The sequence below is a fragment of the Anolis sagrei genome, chromosome 2 (genome assembly GCF_037176765.1).
Source record: "Anolis sagrei isolate rAnoSag1 chromosome 2, rAnoSag1.mat, whole genome shotgun sequence".
Taxonomy (NCBI): Eukaryota; Metazoa; Chordata; class Lepidosauria; order Squamata; family Dactyloidae; genus Anolis; species Anolis sagrei.
The window spans coordinates 50904179-50928173 of record NC_090022.1 but is presented as its reverse complement, the minus strand read 5'-3'; the positions used below and the strand labels follow the sequence as shown (position 1 = coordinate 50928173).

The 23995-nt window shown below is 38.6% G+C and overlaps 1 protein-coding gene across 5 annotated transcripts in view; it reads left to right on the top strand.

Annotated features, from left to right (window-relative positions):
* FGD5 (FYVE, RhoGEF and PH domain containing 5) overlaps nt 1-23995 on the top strand; it is a 177627-nt gene that overhangs the window by 93248 nt on the left and 60384 nt on the right. For all 5 annotated transcript variants that reach the window (XM_060766238.2, XM_067463499.1, XM_060766237.2 and 2 more), the window contains exons 4-5: nt 3750-3808; nt 3929-3959. In XM_060766238.2, coding sequence (XP_060622221.2) covers nt 3750-3808; nt 3929-3959 — 90 coding nt within the window. The remainder of the gene's footprint in view (nt 1-3749; nt 3809-3928; nt 3960-23995) is intronic.

Genomic DNA, 23995 nt, shown 5'->3' with positions numbered 1-23995 from the left:
CATTGGCCCTTTCACTTTGCCACAGAATGGCCCTCAACTTATCCACAGGTCATATCAAATCCATAATTTTGGCTTCACTTTATACATGAGTATATGCAGCATTTCATTTGTTTGATGGTTTTTCTCTTAAATATATATGCTCTAGAGCAGCATTTCTCAACCTGGGGGTCGGGATGCTTGGGGGGGGGGGTTAATGAGGGTGTGTCAGAAGGGTCACCAAAAGCCATAAGAAAACACAGTATTTCCTGTTGGTCATGGGGGTTCTGTGTGGGAAATTTGGCCCAATTCTATCATTGGTGAGGTTCAGAATGCTCTTTGATTGTAGGTGAACTATAAATCCCAGCAACTACAACTCCCAAATGTCAAGGTCTATTTTCCCCAAACTCCATCAGTGTTCACATTTGGGCATATTGAGAATTTGTGCCAAGTTTGGTACAGATTCATCATTGTTTGAGTCCACAGTGCTCTCTGGATGGAGGTGAACTACAACTCCAAAACTCAAGCTCAGTGTTCACCAAACCCATCCAGTATTTTCTGTCGGGCATAGGAGTTCTGTGTGCCAAGGTTGTTTCAATTCCATTGTTGGTGGAGTTTAGAATGCTCTTTGATTATAGGTTAGCTATAAATCCCAGCAACTACAATCCCCCCCAAACCCTACCAGTACTCAAATTTGGACGTATCAGATATTTGTACCAAATTTGGTCCAGTGAATGCTAATACATCCTGCATATCAGGCATTTACATTACAATTCAGTAAGAGTGGCAAAATTACAGTTATGAAGTAGCAATGAAAATTATTTTATGGCTGGGGGTCACCACATCATAAGGAACTGTATTAAGGGGTTGCGACATTAGGAAGGTTGAGAACCACTGCTCTAGAGGGCTTGTAGCTTCATCAGTATTGAGTCACACATGCACTCCATTTTATGAACTTTGCAGAAGTTTGAAAAATATTTTTTTTACTTTACTTTGAAGAAATAAAGCTTTTTGAATAGTGTGCTGAACATACAGAAATGGCTCATCTCCCATGAGCTGATTTATTTCTGAACCAATGGGAAACAATCCTTCTATCAGCAAATTCCAGAGTGAGTTCTTGTTTTCCTGTCTTCAGTTTCCTTACTCTTAATGCCGACAAGAAGTGGAGTGGGTACTATTTTGAAAAATCACTTAAGACTCAAACGTGTTTATGACCTTGGTGCCACCTCCCAGATGTTGAGAACATTTCCTTTTTAAACAAAACCACTTTTTCTCCACTCTTTCTGAAATCTCCTCTGGTCTTTTTTAAACACAGAAATGTTACTAGTCCTTGATCTGCCCTTCTGTTCATCATTAGAGAATGAGATGTTACTTTAACAACATTGCGCAGGGCTAGTACAAACTGAGTGCTAAAGATAAAAGTATATTTTAAAAGACTGGGAAGGCCCTCAGATTGTGAGGAAGATAAGGCTATAAAAAGCAATGAGGCTTGACTAGGCAAAGAGCCAGAGTTTTTTTGTCAGATCCATGGCTTCCTTCACTGAAGCTCAGACTGAATGGCAGGACTGAAACCTCTGCTGCTACTGGGAAACAGAAGCCTAGGAAGGAAGCCTACAAAGTGCTCAAAGTTTGGCTAGCAAATAGCCAGCAAAGGTCACTAAAATGAAATGGAAGCTGTTCATATTTCATATTCTAGTTCGGTACAGTGTTGGGATCCTGATAGTTGAGGGATCCCCACTCCCTACATCTCTCTGTTCCCAGAAGTCTGTCTCCGGACACTGTCGTCAATCCCGGAGTTCATTTCCTGGTTAAACAAACAGCAATTAAACAACACAAAATGGGGGCAACGCCTAGAGACACTGTCTCAGAACTTGCTCTAGACAGGCCATGTGACACTAGGGGTCCCAGTGTTTTGACTTTCAGCTCAAGACAAATTAATCATGAACAGAATGACCAGGGGTGACAAACTGTATACAAGAAGGGAGAGTGAGCCTTGGCCACCAGTGAAAAATGCTCTGCATCTTGGCAGATCTGAGCCAAGCCCATCAGTAGAGGACGTGCAGAGTTGCTGGTATTGCTGCCCCCGCAGTTTCATCACCTCTTAGCACCACCACTTAAAAGGACTTCCTCTGTACCAATGTTTGTGTGTGTGAATGCAAATATGCGTATTACACAATTTATATATGCATGTGTGCATTCTGATTTATGAAGGTCAATACCATTGAAGGTGGGTTAGCACAGCCAAGGAATGTTCAAGTTCTGATCAAGGCTGCCAGTAACAGCGTTTCTTGGTAGCCTCTCATCACAAGGTCATGATAAGTCCAAAGGTAATTGTATAGTACATAAAACACATTGGCCCTTTTGAAGTTCCACAGGACTCTCTTTATTTTCTGTTTTGTGTGTTATTCCTTGAATTTTGGGGTAGCATTCATAACATTGATAACATTTTATCTATGATCATGGGAAACTTTATGTCTCATAACATAAGCAAGAATTATGAAGAGTAACTGAAACGACACTTTCGCAGAGCAAAACTCTTTTAATACCAATGCAATGGTAAATGTCAAAAATGTAATGTGTACTGACATTTAACAGTAATTTTTTTCAGGTTAATTTGAAAAGAAAATTCTTAAATATCATATGTTCCAAATCTAAAATGTTACTCTATTTATTACATAACAGAAAGAAGATGATTTGCCATTTGTTTAGGTGCCCTTTTTTCCTGGTGGGAACAGTAGACCCCCTGGGATCCAGATAAAACAGCTCTGGAGAGCCACATACCAGCAGTAACCTGTTGTGTTTCAGGCTGCTTCTGAGATGTTTTAGAAAATTTATATAAGTCAAAACATAGTAGTGAGCTTTTTAATTGGGAAAGCTTCACACACCTTTTCTTCTGGGCCTCATTATGACCTACAGAAAACTCTGCAGGACTTGGGTTTGCTCTCTGAAGAACAGCATAATCTATTTTCTATGTGTATATATCTAAAGTTATCAGTATGCAAAGGGGTCTTGTTGGACCTTCAAGATTAACTGAGAGAAAGATGTTGGTAACATAAGTTTTTGTATACTGAGACTGTGTTTACACTGGACAAGTAATGTGAACTCATGTTTCATTTGCTGTGGGGAGTCCCCATGACAAACTGAATTCACAGCAAAAGCACTACACCCAATGGTTAATCCAATGCAGGGAAAGATGGAATGTATTTTGGAGTTTCCTGGAAGTTTAAGAGTAATCCCAAGTTTTGGAGGTGTAGACAGCTGGATGCAGACCAAGTCATAGTCCACATATACAATAGACCCACCGCTGCATGAGCAGTCATGAGCAGCTCCCTGATGGAGCCTTGCTGGCAACATTGCTTCTGGTGAGGTGACAACAAGGTGCCCTGCCTTGTGACCAAGAGAAACAATATCACCAGCAAGCCTCCATGAGAGAGCTGCTTGTGATCAGTAACACAGTAGTGGTGGCCCCACTGTCAACCTGTCCATTCGTCTAGATGGCAAAAGGCCTCTGGGAATATTTCCAGGCTGCATCAGGGCAGATCCAGAGAAATTTATCCTAAATTAATTTTGTAAGTGTAGACATAGCCCAAATCTGCTTCCTCAGATGCAAGACACTAGGTAATATCCTGGGATGTTAACAATAACAACTATAATCATAGTAATAATACTTTTTAATCACCAGATCCAAACAGTGTGAAAGCTGAGATCACTCACTACTACTTTATTTCTTCTATCATTGACTCTTGGTGTTTGTTTCCTGTTGTTTTAAACAGAAAGAGGGACAATCCAGAGCTCACCTTATCGCCCAGGACCTTCTGTCTTCAGAGAAAGAGTGAGTCCATCAGCTAACATCTGGTTTGGTGCTACTTTGTGAACTTGAGTGCATTTGACGTAGATTCTTTCAGCTCTTGCTGGCTAGCAGGTTAATAAAGCTGTGTTTCTTTTTTCACAGATATGTGGAGATGCTCCACTTGCTACATAGGGTAAGTAAATCATTTTAATTGCAGAAGCCTAATTGCCCTCCTACTTAGCAATAATTTAGAAGACAGAAAAGGCACTGAAAAGGCTAAGGTGAATTCTGCCAGGAGTGGCTTATTGTGCAGAAATGTTCACCAAGCCGTTGCAAAGAAATCTGTCTTGTGATAAAAAACACTCCTTATCTGTCTGTGCCAGACATCTTGAACTCCTCAGCAGTAAAGGATGGGCTGTTAGCCAGTACAGGTTGCAGTGGGAAGTGGTGAGGTGGATCAAGGTTGATTATGACAGGAAGGCTCACTTTCGGTGAGTCAAGTGAAGTGTATTATTTGAACGAACGAGTTCCCACAATCATTGTATCTGTTAAATGATTTTAAACTATTTATTTATATTCCATTTTATAGTTGTTTTTATTGGTGAGTTGTATTGTTTTTTAAATGTTGTGAGCCATTTTGGGTCCCGTTTAGGGAGAAAAGCAGGATATAAATAAAGATTTATTGTTGTGAGGATAATGACGACCAAGAAAAAGAAGAAAAATCTACTTGAAAGCAAATTGATATGTAGAAAGGGAAGAAAGGAGGGTGGCTACCATTGAACTCAGAAAGTAAAGGTTGAGGAGAGCCTCAGGAACCTTCCACGTAGAAATCTTATGCAAGATTGGGTAATACAATTAGCTCCCTTCTGGTACATCACTTAGCATTTCATATAGATGTGCAATAGAGCCAATAGCATATACCAGTCCTGCACATCATACATTCCCTTGTTTTTTGTTTGTTTTTGCAGGAAAGGAAATGTGTCTGAATCTTTTAGTGTATGAAACATTAAGTAAAAAATTATAAAATTGGCTATTAATTTGCTAAATAATTACAGTTGTAGCTCTAAGCATGCACACAATCTTTCGAAGTATGAGGGACCAACTTCTGAATAAAATGCTTGGGTTTGAGTATTTTTTTAAAAGGTAGATAGCCACAAGATATTGCTTTCTGGACTGTTCAAATGAAGAAAACAGATCTTTTTGACCACATAAATTTTGGAAAATTGAGATAAATCACCTTCCTTATCTCAGCTGCTTTGACCTTTCAAGTTCTACTTTGACCTTTCAAGTTCTACTTGAAAGGTAAGAAGTGGTTTTTTGGTCATGTCAGGAGCAAGTCGCTTCTGGTGTTAGAGAATTGGCCGGCTGCAAAGACGTTGCCTAGGGGACGCCTGGATGATTTGATGTTTTTATCATCCTTGTGGGAGGCTTCTCTCATGTCCCTGCATGAAGAGCTGGAGCTGATAGAGGGAGCTCATCCGCCTCTCCCCGGATTCGAACCTGCGACCTGTCGGTCTTCAGTCCTGCCAGCTCAGGGTTTAACCCACTGCACCACCAGGGGCTCCGTAAGAAGTGGTAAAAACACCAGACTTCTTAATTCAGCTTTCATCGAAAGTGGTACTTTTATTTACAAAATATACATGACAATCTCCAATCATGTCCGTTCACATCTTTGCAAGCTGCACAGAGCATGGTACACATCATCAGAGCCCCTTTTCGTTTTGCACAGGAAACTCCAAAAATGACACTCTACCAATGTTACACATCTCTATTGTTTTAACACATGCATTGGTGAAATCACACAGTTTAAACTATAAGTCATTTTCACACCAGATAACATTACATACTGACAATCAATATGAACAACTTCTATGTTATGGTACGAATACAAGTATACCCCAGTTTACAAAGTAGGTGTGTTCCTGGGCATTATTGTTTTAATAGAAAATTTGATATCAGAGGTAGAAGTAATATGGAAAGAATAATGATAAGTTCTTTCTTTCTTTTTTATCAGCCTTCGCTTTTCTTATGACTTCCATTTTTTGTGGCCAGACATATAGATCTGTTCTTTCTTAATTTGCTGGGTAGTTGGTGAGGCAGAATTGTCTAGTTGCCTTTTTTCTCTGTTTTGCTATACATGCATGTTCAGTAAGTGATTCTGGAGGCAGCTGCTGTTTACCTTGCTTGTTGTCTAGAGTAAAATCCCATTCTTTCCCAGGTCAAATTTTACTGCATGGTTTACTTCAGACATGCTGCTGTGTTTCACCAGCCCTCCTTCATCACCTCCCAATGCTGATGCTCTTCACATATCTGGCTGGACAGAGGACAAGAGGGAAAAGGATGAGAGGCTGTAAAAAAAGCTTCTATCCTAGGTACTCATGTTTGTTGTTTATTCAGTCAGTCACTTCGGACTCTTCGTGAGCTCATGGACCAGCCCATACCAGAGCTCCCTGTCGGCTGTGGCCACCCCCAGTTTCTTCAAAGTCAAACCAGTCCCTTCAAAGATACCATCTATCTACCTTGCCCTTGGTTGGCCCCTCTTCCTTTTTCCTTCCTTTTTCCCCAGCATCATTGTCTTCTCTAAGCTTTCCTTTCTTCTCATTATGTGGCCAAAGTACTTCATCTTTGCCTCTAATATCCTTCCCTCCAATGAGCACTCAGGCTTTATTTCCTGGAGTAAGGACTGGTTGTATCTTCTGGTGGTCCAAGGCACTCTCAGAATTTTCCTCCAACACCACAGTTCAAAAGCATCTATCTTCCGTCACTCAGCCTTCCTTATAGTTCAGCTCTCACATCCATAGGTTACTATGGGGAATACCATTGCTTTAACTATGCAGATCTTCGTTGCCAGTGTAATGTCTCTACTCTTCACTATTTTATCGAGATTGGTCATTGCTCACTTCCCAAAAAGTAAACGTCTTCTGATTTCCTGGCTGCAGTCTGCGTCTGCAGTAATCTTTGCACTTACAAATACAAAGTCTGTCACTGCCTCATGTATAAATATAGAAATTTTAGTCAGTACAGATTTTTTAAAAAAAGTTTTATCATGTCAGAAGCAAATTGAGAATATACTGCAAGTTGCTTCTGGTGTGAGAGAATTGGCTATCTGTAAGGATGTTGCCCAGGGGATGCCCAGATGTGTTACCATCTTGTGGGAGGCTTCTCTCATGTCCCCACATGGGAAGCTGGGGCTGACAGACGGGAGCTCACCCCATTTCTCAGATTCGAACCATCAGCAGTTCAGCTGGCACAAGAGTTTAACCCATTGCACCACCGTGGCTCCTAGTCAGCACCGTGCCTTAAGTCATATAAAAATATAACTATCCTCTTGAGTAAAGTGGTGAAAGACAAGAATTTTGTCTGTCTTGGGAGAACCTAAAAGAAGCACCAACCACCTCTGCAGAATGACCTTCAATTTATCCACGGGTTATATCAAGTTCCATAATTTTCTCCTCCCCCCCCCCCCAAAAAACCCCTGAGTATATACAGTAAATTACATAGCCTGATACATCAAATATAATGAATGGTAGTTGTATTTACAGTGATACTCATGTGGATTTATGCAGCCTTCAGATATGTTTGGATTTCAACTTCAGGCAGCTATAACCATCATATCTAAATAATAAGAAAGGCTTGCAAGCATCTGGTGGGCTGCAAAATTTCCATATCTGCTGTAACGGGATTATCAGTGTAATGAATGAGTACATACAAATGAAGAAAAGGGCATTCAACTCTTGTGGCCTGGATTCTCTCAACCCATTATCTTATCCACTATTCTGTGCAAATAATCTCCACCTGCTGTGGTTTTCCTCCTCCTTGTGGAAGGTTTGGCTCTGGACAGGCTTTGTTTGCTGTTCTTCATGAGATTTCCAAGAATGCCTATGTGATTTAGCACTGCGGAGGAAATATAACATAGCTAATAACCTTTGAAGAAGAAGAAAGGAAAAGCATACCAGAAGTTAGAACATGTTAACCCTTGCCCTATATCAGGAAAGCTAGCAAAAGTGGCTGTTTCCTTTCTTTATATTCATGAATGTCATGCAAACATCTCACCAATGTACGAGGGTTGAATGAAAAGTAAGGCCTCCACCTTCGTAACTCTTCAACAGATGGCAGTACTGGTATGCGGCAGATACTGGCTTGGTCAGTAGACTATCCTCTACAGTTCCATTTTGGCAGGAAGCCTTAGCATTGAATGGTTGTGTTGTTAAAGTGCAAAGTATGGAACCCTGTGCAGACGGTATATCAATGTGACTTAAGGAATGTTCAGTCATTGAATTCTTGACAGCAGAAGGTGTCACATGACCACATATCTATGGACAACACCAGCTCTTCGGCTTACAAATGTAGATGAGTTGGACACGACTATATTTAATGTCAAGGGAACCTTTACCTTTACCTAAGTTTTAAAATCCATTCACGCAGGTTGCAGAGTCATCATGTTCTCCTCTAATGAGAAAGCAGTTGTACACTCTCATGAAAAACAACTATCCAGTCACTAGTTTTAGGAAAGCGCCACTTACACACTTGTAGTTCCATGCTTGTAGTGGCTAGAAAGTAGATCATGATTAAAATTAAGTCTGTGACTCTTTTTCCAGTCTCCAAAATATTAATTCTTCTCTATCCCCACAAACAAACAAGTTTTATTTAATTTCTTTAAATGCTGATTTGGGGGGCACTGATAACACTCTGATAACAAGATTTTACTTCTTAATGTCTTAATGGTTTTCTTAATTCTTCAACACTCTTAAAAATTTTAGTAATCCTTTACTTCTCAATTAATTCCTTAAATATTTAGTACTAATCCATTAAGGATATAAATCATAATTACAAGCCTCTGTAGTCTGTTTGAGGATCAGAGTTATGATACTTCGTGTGTGTTCTACACTAGCATGGCTGCAGATGGGTGGAAGATACACAACCACAAGGATGGCTACTTTGGTGGACCTCAGGGCCAATTTTTTTTCTCTTGGCACCCACTGCAAGGTGCATACACAAAAGAAAACAAAACCAATGAATTATCAAATGCCTAACGGCTGCTTGGTTGGTTCCTTCCTTCTCCAGGATTGAGGGAGTTACAGGGCCTGGTCCCTCTCCTGGGTCAAAACCTGCCCAGAAGTGTGGAAAAGTGTTACCCACTGCTGCCAAATTTGTTTGGCCACTGCTTCATTACAGCTTGCAGATGCATCAGAATCAAGTGGTCTGTTGGTCACATCTATGATCCCCTCTTCACTGCCATATAAAATCCAGATTATCTGTTTTGAACTGAATTATATGGCAATGTAGATTCATATAATCCAGTTCAAAGCAGATAATCTGGATTATATGGCAGTTCAGAAGGGGCCTAAGACTGTTGTAACATGACTCCTTCGTCTTAAGTAGTACAGTTCAATACAGTTGACCTGCTTGGGAATGATGTTTGCTCCCAGATTTACTGCACAGTGGCCAGACTTCAGATATGGAACACAAGGTGGAATCCCAAATTAGCTCTGCTCTGTGTTTATAATCTTTAATGTTTGCCTGTTGATTTTGTGTGGGTTTTTTTTAATCCTTACTCTTGTGCCTTAAGAGCAGCCTGATGTGCAGGATTTAGAAAATGTAGCTTCTTATTCATGCTCTCTGTTACTCACACAACATGACATTGTGTTGAGATAGAGCTAATATTGGAACATTTCAGAGGTCAAAAGCTAGGACCACTTTGGGGGCTGGCTTTAAAACACCCTAGGCTTTTTGACTTTATGCTTGTCTGTTATTTTAGCATGAATAGTTATATCAAGATTGTGCACAGTGATCTTGCAACAGGAAAACTGGTGTGTTCTCTGCCAATGTAGCATTCGGGAGGTGCGGGTGGTATTTTAGAAATACGTTGTGTCTTCAGTTACATATTAGGAGGGAAAACAAAACCATACCACACCCTTGTTGAGAAGAAGAGCACCTTTTTCTCTCTTAACACCTTCCTCTTTCCTCAAAACAAATTACCACCCCCTTCACCAGAACAGAATCAGTTTGGCCTTTCAGCGGAGACCTTAATAGTTTGATTGATTGCCAAAAATGATGACATTTCCATACACCCACTTTGCTATTCAACTGAAAGAGGGGAAATATTGTGTGAGCCCAGCCTTATTATCATCTGATGTGTTCAAAAATAAAGTGTGTGATGGTAATCTAGATGTTTAGCTTTTGATTATGGTGTTTAATTACGAATACCAACAAATTACAGGACAGGGCAAAATTGCCATTGAGAAGTGCACAATAGAAAGGGGTTTATGTATATTGTGATCATCATTTGTTGACTACAACAGAAAATGACTTACACAAGAGCTACAAAAGCAAAGAGAAGCTTTTTAAGAAACTTTTTTAAAGACCTGTCTTGGTTCTATATGCCTCATGTAGCTTCATTTTTGCTGGAAAGACAAGACCAGGAGCAGATCATGTACTGCTAATATAAAAAATAAGAATAAAATTAAAGAAGGAAGATGAATCAGTCATTGTGCCAAAATGCAACCTGAAAAACATTCATGTAGCATATGAATATAGTATCAAGATTAAATTGTATTTTGAAGCCTAACTGACCTAGAGCCAGAAGAATTTTGGACCAAAATAGGGGACATTGTGAGAGAGGAATGCAAAAAGACACTATCTTGAGCCCAAAAGAAAGAAAATCTCATTGGATGATGAAACTGTTCAAACAGTTCAGGATAAATGAGAAGCAAACAGAAATGGTGTTAGAAGCATACATGCAGATGTTCAATGACTTATGCACAGGAACAATAACACTATTATAATCAATGCAAAGACGCAGATGATGACAATAAAAAAGAAAGAACAAGACCTCTTCCACAAGATCCTAGAAGTTAAGGGGACATTTGGATCAAGGGAAATGCACTGAATGATCAAGAAGAGATAAAAGATGGTGGAAATGATGAACCAAAGAACTTTATTCAATCAGGAGAATGTCTACGGACAACAAAGCTACTTGGTATGGAAGATGGAGTGACAGCACCTCCTTATGGTTGGAGTCAAGCACGGCCTCCAGATGCCAGAGATGGAAAAAGATAAGAAGCTTTTACCTCTGTTTATGTACTGTCTGTCTTTGTTCATTGTATTGAATGTATATTGTATATGTGTACTGTAATCCGTACAGAGTCCCCTCGGGGAGATAGGGCAGAATATAAATAAAGTATATTATTATTATTATTATTATTATTATTATATAAAAGAGATAAAAGGATGACTAATTCAGTCAAAGTAGAAGGATTTGTAGATGAATCCACAGTTTTAGAAAGTGAGATGAGTTACCCCAAAGCACTCGAGAGAAATAAATCATAGTTGCCATTCCAATGCACCTGTTTCAGGCAACAGAAACAGCATCCACTCAAAGTCCAACTAAAATCTGTTCAAAAATATGAAAAATAAAAGAATGTTCCACTGATTGAAAATGCTCACACATTTCAGTCCCCAAGAAAAGGGACACCAGGAATTGCAGTGACTACTGGAACCATGCATTAATTCCCAATATAATCAAACTGATGCTCAAAATTCCACAACAAAGATTTTAAAAACATATATGGAGTGAAAAATGCCAGATTCTCAACTGAGTTCAGAAGAAGAAGAGGCATGAGGGATCATATTGCAAATATATGCTGGATAATGGTTGTGAAAGCTGTATAGTGCAGAAATCTACTCATTTGAAATCTGGTGTTGGAGGTAGGTTCTGTAGATATTTTGTGGATGTCTTGGACTGCCAGAAATATACATAAATGAGTCCTAGAGCAAACCAAGCCTGAAAACTCATTGTTAAACAAAGATGACCATACTGAAGCTGTCATTCTTTGCACATATCATGAAAAGATATGGCTCACTAGAAAAGAAAATAATGCTTAGTATGCTAGAAGCGGCAAAAAAGAGAAAGACCACATCTCAGATGGATAGACTCAATCAGGGAAACCACAGCCCCGAGTTTGCAAGACCTGAGCAGGGCTCTTGGTGACAGGATGACTTGGAACTATCTCATTCATAGGGTCACCACAAATTAAAATAGACTTGACATCAACAAGAGAAGTACTTCCATTCTAACGCTAAACTTTAAAGCTTAACCTTCCAAGTTAGCTTTCCTGGAAGAATATAGTTTCAGAAATTCTTTTTTTAATGCCTGCTGGATTTGATGTCTAAGAAAATACCCCATGCCTGATTAAGTTGCTGAAAACCAAAGCTGTGACTGTATATTTATTTACTGTTGTAAACAATCTTTTTTAAAGCTGAGGACAATGCTCAATCTGCTGTCCTCAGCTTTAAATTAGAGATGTAATTATCATTGATAATTTACATGAAAGGTCCCATTGTACATAGGAAATTACCATTATTGGTGTGCAGTGATGGTACAATTGCTACCAGTTACTCAGTCGAGTCCCCTGTCCAAAAAGAAGCTCAGTTGCCACATTTGCTAAGGACATATGACCTAAACAAAATTCACAAACCATTTCATGATCAGAGAATAAGGCCTTCAGGAATATGAATGGCTGCAGGAAATTAGCCTGAATAAACACTAGCATTAGGGGAGCCATTTTCTACTATTATTTATTTATTATTTTCAAAAATTTATACCCTTTCCTTCTCGACCTTCGAGGAGGGACTCACAGCAGCTTCTTAACAGGTGACAATTCAATGCCAAACATAATGCAAAACACATAATAATTACAACCATATACTTTAAAATAGTTTAAAATATATTGTCAAAGGCTTTCATGGCGAGAATCACTGGGTTGTTGTAGGTTGTTTGGGCTGCATGGCAATGTTCTAGAAGCATTCTCTCCTGATGTTTCACCTGCATCTATGGCAAGCATCCTCAGAGGTTGTGAGCTTAAAAATATACATTAGAACATTAACTGTTGGTCCACATATGTTTCTAGCTCCACATAGCCCTGGCAATCTTCCACCAAAAGCTCCCAAAATGTGTAGTGATGCAGGCTCACTCTGACCAGAACTCTTTGGGGGAAAATGTATTCACTAGAATTAAAATCTGCTATGTTTTTCTCAGAAGCCCTTTCCAGATTACTCCATCACTATCACATACCATTATTCAGGGATTTTGGGAAAGGAAAATGGTTTGATTGATAGAATGATATAGAACAGAAGCCCCCGGTGGTGCAGTGGGTTAAACCCCTGTGCCAGCAGGACTGCTGTTTGAATCTGGGAAGTGGGCTGAACTACCATCTGTCAGCTCCAACTTCTCCTGCAGGGACATGAAAGAAGTCTCCCACAGGATGGCAAAACATCCGAGCATCCGCTGGGCAACATCCTTGCAGATGGTCAATTATCTTACACCAGAAGCAACTTGCAGTTTCTCAGGTTGCTCCTGACACAAAAAAAATAAAATAAACAGCACTTTTGTCTCCCATATTTTCCCAAACCATGCAAGTATTTTTATTGTTATTGTCCTCCTTTTACTCCTCCTTTTGTTCAAAATCCAAACAAAAAAATCTCAGTTGAACTTTTGGCTTATTGCTGCTATAAGCCCCTCCAATTACCTGCCATACTTATGTGCATTTTGCTAGTACATCAGTAAAACATTAAAAGGGGTTAGGCTTTAAGCATGAACACAGGAATGAATATGTCAATGCAAAGCTGCATGTGTTGTTAACATAATGAGATCTGAGCCAGTAATAATTAATTGGAAGTGATTGGGAGAGAGGTAGTGAGCACTGAGCCAAAGCATACTTTCTTCTGCCTTGGAATTCTTGGACAGTGTTGAAAGTTCTGTGGGATAAATCAAGTGCTTGTTTTGCTAATGAAATCCTTCAGTGAATGGGAGAAGACTACCTACATGAAAAACTACTTTGAGTGTTACAGTGCCCAAACACATGACAAAAGTTTGGAAGCATGTAAGGTCTGAGAACAATAGACTGTTTTCAGTTACACTTGGTTGATTCATTTCTTCTTTTTTCCCACTTCATTTTCCCCTAACCAGCAGGTGGGAAAAAGAACTTTTTATATGTCTCTACAGAAGGAAAGGAAGCCAAAATGGCTTTCGAACCACATAGCATCCCTCTTTTAAAACACACACAAGTGTGTGCCAGCCCCACTTGGCATGCCTTCAAGTATTTTGCAAAGGGCCTACTAATGCAGTATTTCAAATGTGAAGTCTACATTTTGGCAGTGCTTAACTTCAGTGTGTGTGAGTTCAGGATCCATGACCTAGATTCCACCCAGACATGAAAGGATTTCTGACAATTTGTTTCTACTGTTTTAGAATTTACTTGAGTTCATCTCTCAATGGGGGGAGTGATGGAAGATTTTGCATCTTTGCTCTGTGTAGGCCAAGGTCATTAATTTTGCAGCCCAAGTTACCCTTCTTTCTTACTAAATTGCAGAGGATACAATAATAGCACAATATATTGCCAGCAGAAAAAGAACTCATCAGTTGTTGTGGCTTGTGCTTGGTTCAGCATCTAAACTGATTTCTTTCCTATGATCCATCATGATCTCTTAGATATATTAAACTATTATATTGGTTATGGAAGCAATAACAGTGAGCCTAAAGTAGCTGTTCACTCTTGTAGCTATTTATTCCATGACAACTCACTAAAATTTGAGTCAAATCATTCCCCAGAAACTTAAGTAGATGGATTCTTGGATCTGGTTTTGAATGGGTATGGTTAATTGGTGCAGGTACGTTTAATTAAATCCATTGCTAACTGGATTCTGATATTGAAAGCAAAGAGAGTTAGGTTACCTATGACTGACTTGTCATGTTGATTTCAGTATAAGACTAAGTATAGATCCAGCTCATATTGTTATTGTGCATGTGTTATACTATTGCTTTTTGTTATTCAAAAGGAAGATAGTAGAATTCAACTGACCAAACTTCCAATCATGAATGGACCTTTCCATACATTTGCTATTATCTTTATGCGCTTCCATTTCAGCAATGTTGAATATCTTTCTCATCCATTCTGATATAGATGGCACTTTAAGATTTTTCAGATATTTAGCCCATAAACCTTTCTGCTACAGTTATCTTTTCGGGAATTCCTGATCCCTTAGCTTAAATATCTCCAAATAATTCAAAAGAATAATTAAATATTAAGGTATTTTACAATTAGTCAATACAGTGTCATAAACACCTTTCCAGGACTTCCCAATCACCAAACCTCCACACTGACTGCATGAGAACATAAGTAATAAACTGTGGGCTATTGTTCCAAGAAGGAGATTGTGAACACATCATTGTTCCCCTCTCTTTTGGCACAAGAGCAGCTACAAAAAGGATATTGAAAAAATTACATGTTATCCCTGAACCCAGACTAATATTAGTCTTATTGAAACAAGCCAGCTTCAAACCATGAATTTATGAAACTGATTTTTGAAGATTATGGATGCTAACTGTTGGTCTGTTTGTGGTTTGTTTCATCTAATGAGCTCAGTATTCCTTCACATACTAAGAAATGCAACTGTTAAATGTCTTTGGGCCCACAAGGAAGGAGGAAAACTATATCAGACAAAATCACATGGAGTCAATGGGAGTAAGTCAAGTAGATGATGTTGAGTCAATTAGGTCACTGGGAATCATCTCCAGTCAAACTCAGCAGCTTAGTAATGTCAAATGGGGCAGAACACATCAAGCGAATCAGTTCACTATCAGCAAATATGGGATAACAGGACACAGCACCATGGATAGTTCCCAGACTGTCTAGTTAGCTTTGCTGAAAGATGTTTTTGCAAAGGATTGCAATCCAACTTGAGCATATCTTCTTTCTTTTTCTTAAAAAAAGAATGCCAATCCTTCTGAAAGATGCCCAGAATTCTTATAGGCTCATTCTTACAGTTTTGTTGCTGAAGATTAGGAGAAGCTGCAGTGGAGTTATCCCCAGACTTGGAGGTTAATAGGAAGGCCATGCCCTCAAGTTGGAAGGATTTAGTACAGAGATCAAAAGTGGGTGATCTATGATCCATGTGAATCTGAATTGGTCTTGGAATTATGCGTGACTTCAGAAACAGAGGATATAGTGGTCACTGACTATGTGATGCTTCCAGCATTTGTGACAGAACTACAGAATGCATTTATGTTCTTATCCAGTAACAATCAAATGGGTGGGTGATATAAATGTAATGCCAAAGGATAACAATAGTGTCAAGACCTTGCCCTTGTGTGCATCTTACAGGAATTAGAACCAGAAATAATGACTCTCCATTTTCTCTATTTTAAATCTATCAGGATTGTTATTGACTTTAAAGAAGGTTTGATTGGGAGGCTGTGTTTTTCAGATGATGAATTAGAAGCCTTTTCGAGTATTGTGATTGATTGGAGTTATTGAGATTGCAAAAGTACTTTACCTTTGATTAATGGTTTCTCATGCCTTTAGCACTTTAGGCAACAGTATTGTTTTGTAAAAAAAAAATAGATGCTTACAATTCCTATTAGGGTTTGGATTTTATAAATTAATCACAGCAAATCTGGCAATCTGGGCTACTAGAATGGAATCATTCATCTTAGAATTAATTATAATAACACAACAATCAAAGCAATTAGTGATTAATTACATTTTCTGGAATTTTATGAGAAAGTAATGCTGGACTTTCTTTTTACTCTATAATCCTACTCATGTCTGTCTTTGAGACACCACTTTATACTTGAGGTACTGTTACATTGACTACAGATGACATGCCATGCAGGAAGCTTTTTCTGTGGTAGCCCCCCGACTCTGGAACACCCTCCCCAAAGATATCAGACAGGCCCCTATGTTGGCAGTCTAGGAAGAACTTGAAGACCTGTCTGTTCCGATGTGCCTTTCCAGAATAGGAAAAATCCAGCAACATGTCCCAGAAGCACTTTATTAGAGTTTAAGATTGCCCGCACACTGCACTTACCCTAAAATCCGATATACCACCTGTCACATCAGCACTTTTAACCTGTACCCATTATTTATTTACATTTATTTATTTACATCACTTATATCCCGCCCATATCAGCCCGCAGGCGACTCAGGGCGGTCTACATATCGGCACAATTCGATGCCATCAATACAATACAAAAGCAAAAACAGTTAAGTGCAATTAGACAAAAAGACAGTGCAATGACAATTTAAAAAGAGCTATATCCTCTCATTCCAATCCTCGTCCATTTCATCGTCTTGGCCGTTCCTGGGTCATTCTCCATCTCAAGCTTGACTATCTATTCCGGGGTTCTGAATGCCTGCTCGAAGAGCCAGGTTTTCACTCTCTTACGAAAGGTCAGGAGGGAGGGGGCTGATCTAATATCCCTAGGCAAGGAGTTCCACAGCCGAGGGGCCACCACAGAGAAGGCCCTGTCTCTCGTCCCCGCCAAGCGTGCTTGCGAAGCAGACGGGATCGAGAGCAGGGCCTCCTCAGATGATCTTAACTTCCTGGAGGGTTCGTAGGAAGAGATGCATTCGGATAGGTAGGCTGGGCCAGAACCGTTTACATTACATTTGGCCCAGCCCTAGTTTTATTGTGTTTTGGTGTATTGTTTTTATTGTTTTTTTTTTAATATAATTTTTATTGAAAGTTTTCTTTGTGTTACAGCAAATCAAAGAAAAGGGACTGGATAGATAACAGTTGTGAATGAAACAAGAAAAAGAAAAGTGCAGGGAAATAGCGAAGGAGTGGGTTAAGCGGATATGGGAAAGGAGGGGGGGATAGATATAGGGCTGGAAGGGTAAGGGAGAGTGTAGAAAGAGAAGTAAAGGGAAAAGATAATAGATAGAAAAGAATAAAAATAAAAGTTGGAGACCGATGGAAAATGTCTCTCTCGTTGACTTCCTTCATATCTTCTGGGTGGATGTTCCTTTTCCTTCTTCTATTCTTGATCTCTTCATCCTTCTCTCTTCTACTTATTCATCTGTATTTTTACTTATGTGGTCTGTATAATCTATCACTCTTGTCCAATCAGTTTCTTTTATCGGGGTTCCTTTACTTTTAGTTATCAGGTATGTTAGCCTGTCCATATTTTTAATATCCAATACTTTCTCGATCCAGTCTTTTATTTCGGGGGTTTCTTCTTTCTTCCAAAGTTTCGCGTAGCACATTCTTGCCGCGGTGTTCATTAGGAATAGGAGTTTATCTTTGTTGTTTTCTAATTTTGAATCAGTCATTCCCAGTAGGAATGTTTCTGGTTTATAAGAAAAGTTCTCATTTAGAATTTCCTGTATTATTTTGTAAATGTTTTTCCAGTATGTTTGTGCTTTTGGGCACGACCACCACATGTGGAAGTACGTGCCCTCTATTTTCCCACATTTCCAGCATTTTGTATTTAAGTTTTTGTATGAGTCATTTAATTTTTTGGGAGTCATATACCACCTGTGAGCTACTTTTAGCCAATTCTCCTTCAAATCTACTGCATAAGTGTATCTGATCTTTGTTTTCCATATTCTTTCCCAATCTTCTTTCCTAATTGTTCTGCCCAAGTTCTCATTCCATCTTTTCATATAATTTTTCTCTCCCTCTTCTTCTGAATTCCATTCCCTTAATGTCTTGTATAGCTTTGTAATTATCTTACTATTGGAGTTTAGTATCTTTTCCCAGAGCGTCTCTTGATCCTCGAATCCTATTTTTATATCTTTTTTGTAACACTCTTTTATCTGTCTATACTGAAACCACGATATGTTTTTACTTATCATATTCATTTCTTGTTGTGTCTTCATTACCATCACTTCTCCTTCTTTCTTTAACAGCTCTTTATATTTTGGCCAGTTATACCATCCCATTTCTCTTCTTTGTGTGGATTCCAATGGGGATAACCATAATGGAGTTTTTTTACATAATTTTAGTTTATATTTCTGCCAAATTTTTATTATGGCGGATCTAATGAAATGGTTCCCAAATTTTTTCTCTTTCTGCGGATCTCCATACCATATATAATGGTGCCAGCCTGTTCTTAGTTCAAATCCTTCTAGGGTGAGTAATTTTTCTTTCTTCAGTTCTGCCCAATCTTTCACCCACATCAGAGCACTCGCTTCAAAGTAGGTCCTTAGATCCGGGACTGCAAAGCCCCCCCTTTTTGTATCTTCCGTCATATTTTTAAAATTTATCCTCGCTTTTTTGCCTTGCCAGATATATTTCATTATTTCCCTGTTCCATTCTTTTATTAGTTTTTGACTTCTAAGTATTGGAAGATTTTGAAAGAGAAAGATAAATTTAGGTAATATTTTCATCTTGATGCTGGCAATTCTCCCCAATAGAGACAAATTCAGATTTTTCCAATTATCTATTTCTTTTTTCATTTTTTTCCATCCCTCTATATAATTATTTTGTAATAGCTGTGAATTTTTAGCGGTCAGTGTTATGCCTAAATATTTCAATTTGTTTACAATTTGGATATTCCAATTTCCTTGAAGTTTCTCCCTTTCTTTTTGTGTCATATTCTTCGTCAGTGCTTTTGTTTTGTCTAGGTTTAATTTGAAGCCCGCCACCTCACCAAATTCATTTATTGTTTGAATCCATTTTCTCAAATTTTTCTCCGGATCTTCTATCACACAGATAATATCGTCGGCATATGCCCTTAATTTGAAATCTTGACCATGGATTTTTGCCCCTTTTAATTCTTTGTCTTCTCTAATTTTATCTAGTAAGACCTCTAATGTTAAGATAAATAATAAGGGAGAAAGGGGGCATCCTTGTCTTGTCCCCTTTTCTATTTCTATTTTTTCCGTCTCTTGTCCATTGATCCAAATTTTGGCTTCTTGTTTGTCATAAATTGCATTTATCATATTTTGAAAGTATAATCCAATATCCATTTCACACATGAGGGCCTTAAAAAAATCCCAATTTACCTTATCGAAGGCTTTCTCCGCGTCCAGTGCTAATAGCGTTACTTTTTTTTGGTTGTTGACGTCATAGTATTCAATTAGGTCTAGTATTGTCCTAACATTTTCTTTCTGTTGCCTGTTTGGGAGAAAGCCGGATTGTTCTTCTTTGATTCTTTTTGTAAGTAATTTTTTTAATCTTTCCGCAATTAAGAAGCTAAATATTTTGTAGTCTAAATTTAAGAGTGATATAGGTCTGTAATTTCCTACTTTTTCTGGGTCAGAGTTTTCTTTATGAAGCACTGAGATATTTGCTTGTCTCCATGAATTTGGTATTGTCTTATTTTCTCACCTGTTTTTATTGTTTTGTTGTTTGATATTGCTTTAATTGTTTTGATTTGCTTTAAGTTGTGTATTTGTTATGCTATGTTTTATTGAGGCCTTCGCCTTTGTAAGCCGCATCAAGTCCTTCGGGAGATGCTAGCAGGGTACAAATAAAGTTAATAGTAATAATAATAATAATAATAATAATAATAATAATAATAATAATAGCTCTGAGTGAAAAAATCTAGATCAGCTTATGGATCTGAATCTTAGATGACTAGGACATGGAAAAATAGCTTCAAACTACAGGAAAGGAGAATCCATTAGGCAAACATGAAGCCTAAAATTAACCTCAACTTTTTAATGTCCCAGAAGCCACTCTGAATCATAGAATCATAGAATTGGAAGAGACATCCAGTCCAACCCCCTACCATGTTGGACACCATCTAAACAACGAGGATAGAGAAATTCTGAAAAGTATTTGGGGATAAATATATTTAGAGTTTGCACCCAAAAGCCCTCCAGAGGTCCCATCAACCCCCAAAGAAGGGGTGATAAACCTCCCCTTTGCTTCATTTTACATCAGAACAAGAGTTATGAACACCTTGTTTCCTTAAGCTCCTAGAAGTCTCCCAGAAGTTCTAACCAGGTTGAAAAATGTGGCTATTTCATGCAAACTGCTTCCAATTGAAATAGTATTTCTGAGAGTTTTATTAACCTTGGAACCAAGGTTTGAATACTCTGTGCACCTTGCTGTTGCAGCAAATTCACTGATAGCAGCAGGAACGGTATGCAGGTTTGGCAGATTTGGTCCTAAACTTGCTGAAGATGCCATCCCTGCCTTTGTTATATGCTAAACATATCTCATAGTACTGCTCCACACCTCAGGACAGCTCCAGAGACTATTTTGGACCATTAGCAACTCTCTCATTGTTGGGTTAATACTGATTGTTGTTGTTTATTCGTTCAGTTGCTTCCAACTCTTGTGACCTCATGGACCAGCCCACGCCAGAGCTCCCTGTCAGCCGTCACCACCCCCAGCTCCTTCAAGGTCAATAATACTGATTAGAAAATCAAAAACTAGTAATAAATATTGTTTAGAACTGTTTATTAACAAACATGTGGCTGCTCTGAACAACCACACTGTATCCTTTCAAAGCACTTTTTAAAAAAGCCAAATACTTAATCTAACCAAGATCAGCCAAACATGCTCAGAATTTCTCCCCTGATCCTAGAAAGAAATAGAACATCTTCACCTACTTTCAGAGTTTAAGGTCATATTTTCAGGACACTTTCTGAGGTTTCTAAAGACCCAACTTTCTAAAGACCCAACATGTATAGCCAGTTTCTAAACACCCAACATGTATAGCCAATGAGAGTGGCCTGCCCTACCTATTTCATAAGGTATCAAACAGAGTAATCTGAGAATTTTTTGAAAAACAGATATTTTTAGTATATGTAGTTGCTTATCTGCAATTACTTAGAAGGTAGAAATAGTAAAAAACAGTATTGATGCATGTAGTTACTTACATGTGTTCCAGGTGCATGGAGTGAGATAGAAGGAAATGTGGCACACATTTTGGCATATCTGTGGTTGTAAAATTGTGTCAGTAAAATGGCTATGCAGTAAAAGCTTCACTTTTGCTTCATACTTGGTAGTTGCCATGGAAAGCAACTTTCTAAAAGCACCAATAATTTGGGAATTTGCTCCCTGCAATGGTTGATTTTGCAATCTGTCAAACTCAATTTACAGAGCTACCTCAGTGTATAACATTTCTTGGAAAAGATGCATGGCCGTAGCAGTTCTCTTTAGCGTTCTCTCTTCCTTTCACAGCATGTTTTTGCTATACGATATATAGCAGCTGGGAAATGTGTGTATTTGCATCAGGGGGTGGCATTTGCTGCTGTTTCTATTAACTCTGCTGAATTTCAGATTGTGGAAACAGCTGCTTTCCTCTCCACACCTGAGCCACTGACAAAATAAATTTGAAATGACGCCTTATCTCACCATAATTTATTCAGAGTCTGGACTCAACATTATGCTGTAAAGCCTATTGAGACTTATAGGCACATTTGTACCTGCTGGATTGTACTAGGGTTGGTCTGGAAATTTAGCAGTGGCTTGAGAATGAAACTTAGGAAAGTAATTAAACCAAACTATCTTCCATATCATTTTGCATCACTACCATAGGCTTGCTCTAATTTTCCCATGTGAGAAGACATTGCTCTTTCTTTGCAGCTCCATGTATATCCAGAATGTTGCCATAAACCATTTCAGACTGCTCCAGAGCTTGGGATTTTGAAAGTGTTATAATAAATGCATTGCTTATTTCTCCTCTCACTCATTCTTCCATCCTTCTTTTGTCATATTATTGTCAGCGTTGTATTGTCGAAGGTTTTCATGGCTGGAATCACTGGGTTGTTGTAGATGTTTTGGGCTGTATGGCCATGTTCTAGAAGCATTCTCTCCTGACGTTTCACCTGCATCTATGGCAGACATCCTCAGAGATTGTGAGGTCCTCACAACCTCTGAGGATGCCTGCCACATCAGAAGAGAATGCTTCTAGAATATGGCCATATAGCCCAAAAAACCCTACAATAACCCATTGTCAGCACTGTCAGCATTTTCTCTTTTTAGGGAGAAAGAAATAGTTTTGTGTAGTTTCTCAGTGTTAAAAGAATAGCCTGTTGCACTGTTTTTTTCATGAGATGTTACTTTTAGCAACATTATCACCATTAAAAAGGTTCTTAAAGTAAAGAATTGCAAACATGCCTATAAAACTATATTCATGTAATGACATTAGCAGTTTTTATGTTGCTTTTAAAATGTAGCATCACTAGTGCGACCACTATCCAAAAGCAGTGAGTAAACATTACTTGGTTCACTAAAAGTATCTTGACATTACCAGTCATTTTGTTGCTTCCAAAATGTAACAACCTGGGGATTGTTGTAACTGTCCCAATAGTTACAATAGTAGCATCATTACTCATAGCACATTGCTTCCAACCTTTGGATCATTCAACCATGTAGTGAAATACTGTCTGCTGTGATACGCAGTGGCTCTCTGGGTTGTTTTTCCCATCATCTACTACTTGCTGAATTTTCTGCATTGAAATCTGCCTCCTTGTTCTTTTCCACTCCCACAACCACTGGCTTGGGGCTAACATCTCCTTGCGGCCTTCAGATTATGTGTGTAATATCATGATATTCATTGATAAGTTATTGGCAGTGTTTATACAATTTTCTATCAAAGCAGCCTGCCAAAAATTAAATCTATGCCAAGCTTGAAGAATACAGATTTAAAGAGTTAAAATTGTAAATAAAAGCATCACTAAACTGCATGCTAACAAAGCTTTCCTCAGATCCCATCTACACTGCCATATATTGCAGTTTTAGTTTGCAGTTTAACTGTTTTGAACTGGACTATATGAGTCTATACTGCCATATAATGCAGTTCAATGCTGTTAAACTGCATTCTGAAACTGCTTTATATGGCAATGTAGATGGGACCTCAGCCCAGCACCTTCCAGATGTCTTGGAGTAAAGTCTCCAGCAAACCCATGGATTATGGCCATTTAGAGGGAAATAATTGTGACAGGTTTCTCTGATATTTCAGTCAACAGAATGATCATGTTGTATTCTTGTACCAAGTGATACTGCATATGGTATCTCTGTTCCAGTCTTTCATTTTATATACGGCGGAAGTCTCTGCATTCCCACTTATAGGTTGTGTCCTCTACTGCCTTCTGCAGTAGTGTGGCTGCTACTGACTTCTAAATCAGGGTTATTTAAGGCAGCTGAACATGTGAGTATGTGTATAGCTAGATCCACTGTGATTTTTTTTAAAATGCTGTTATACTCAACTTACTCTCTGCACCATTCCTTGCTTTGGACTAAGACTCTGGAAACAAGAATTCAGTTCCACCCTGTCATGAAAACCCACTGAGTAAGTCATACATGCACAGCCCCAGGAAAACCCATGATAATTGTCATCATAAGTTGGAAACGACTTCAAGGCACACAACAATCAATCCTTAGATAGGAGCAACATATGGCTTATGTGGAACTACCTCTGATAAGCACTGGGAAAATGCTTAGGCAAGGCAAGCCTGAAGGAAACAGGTGTTGGTATTATGTCATCTT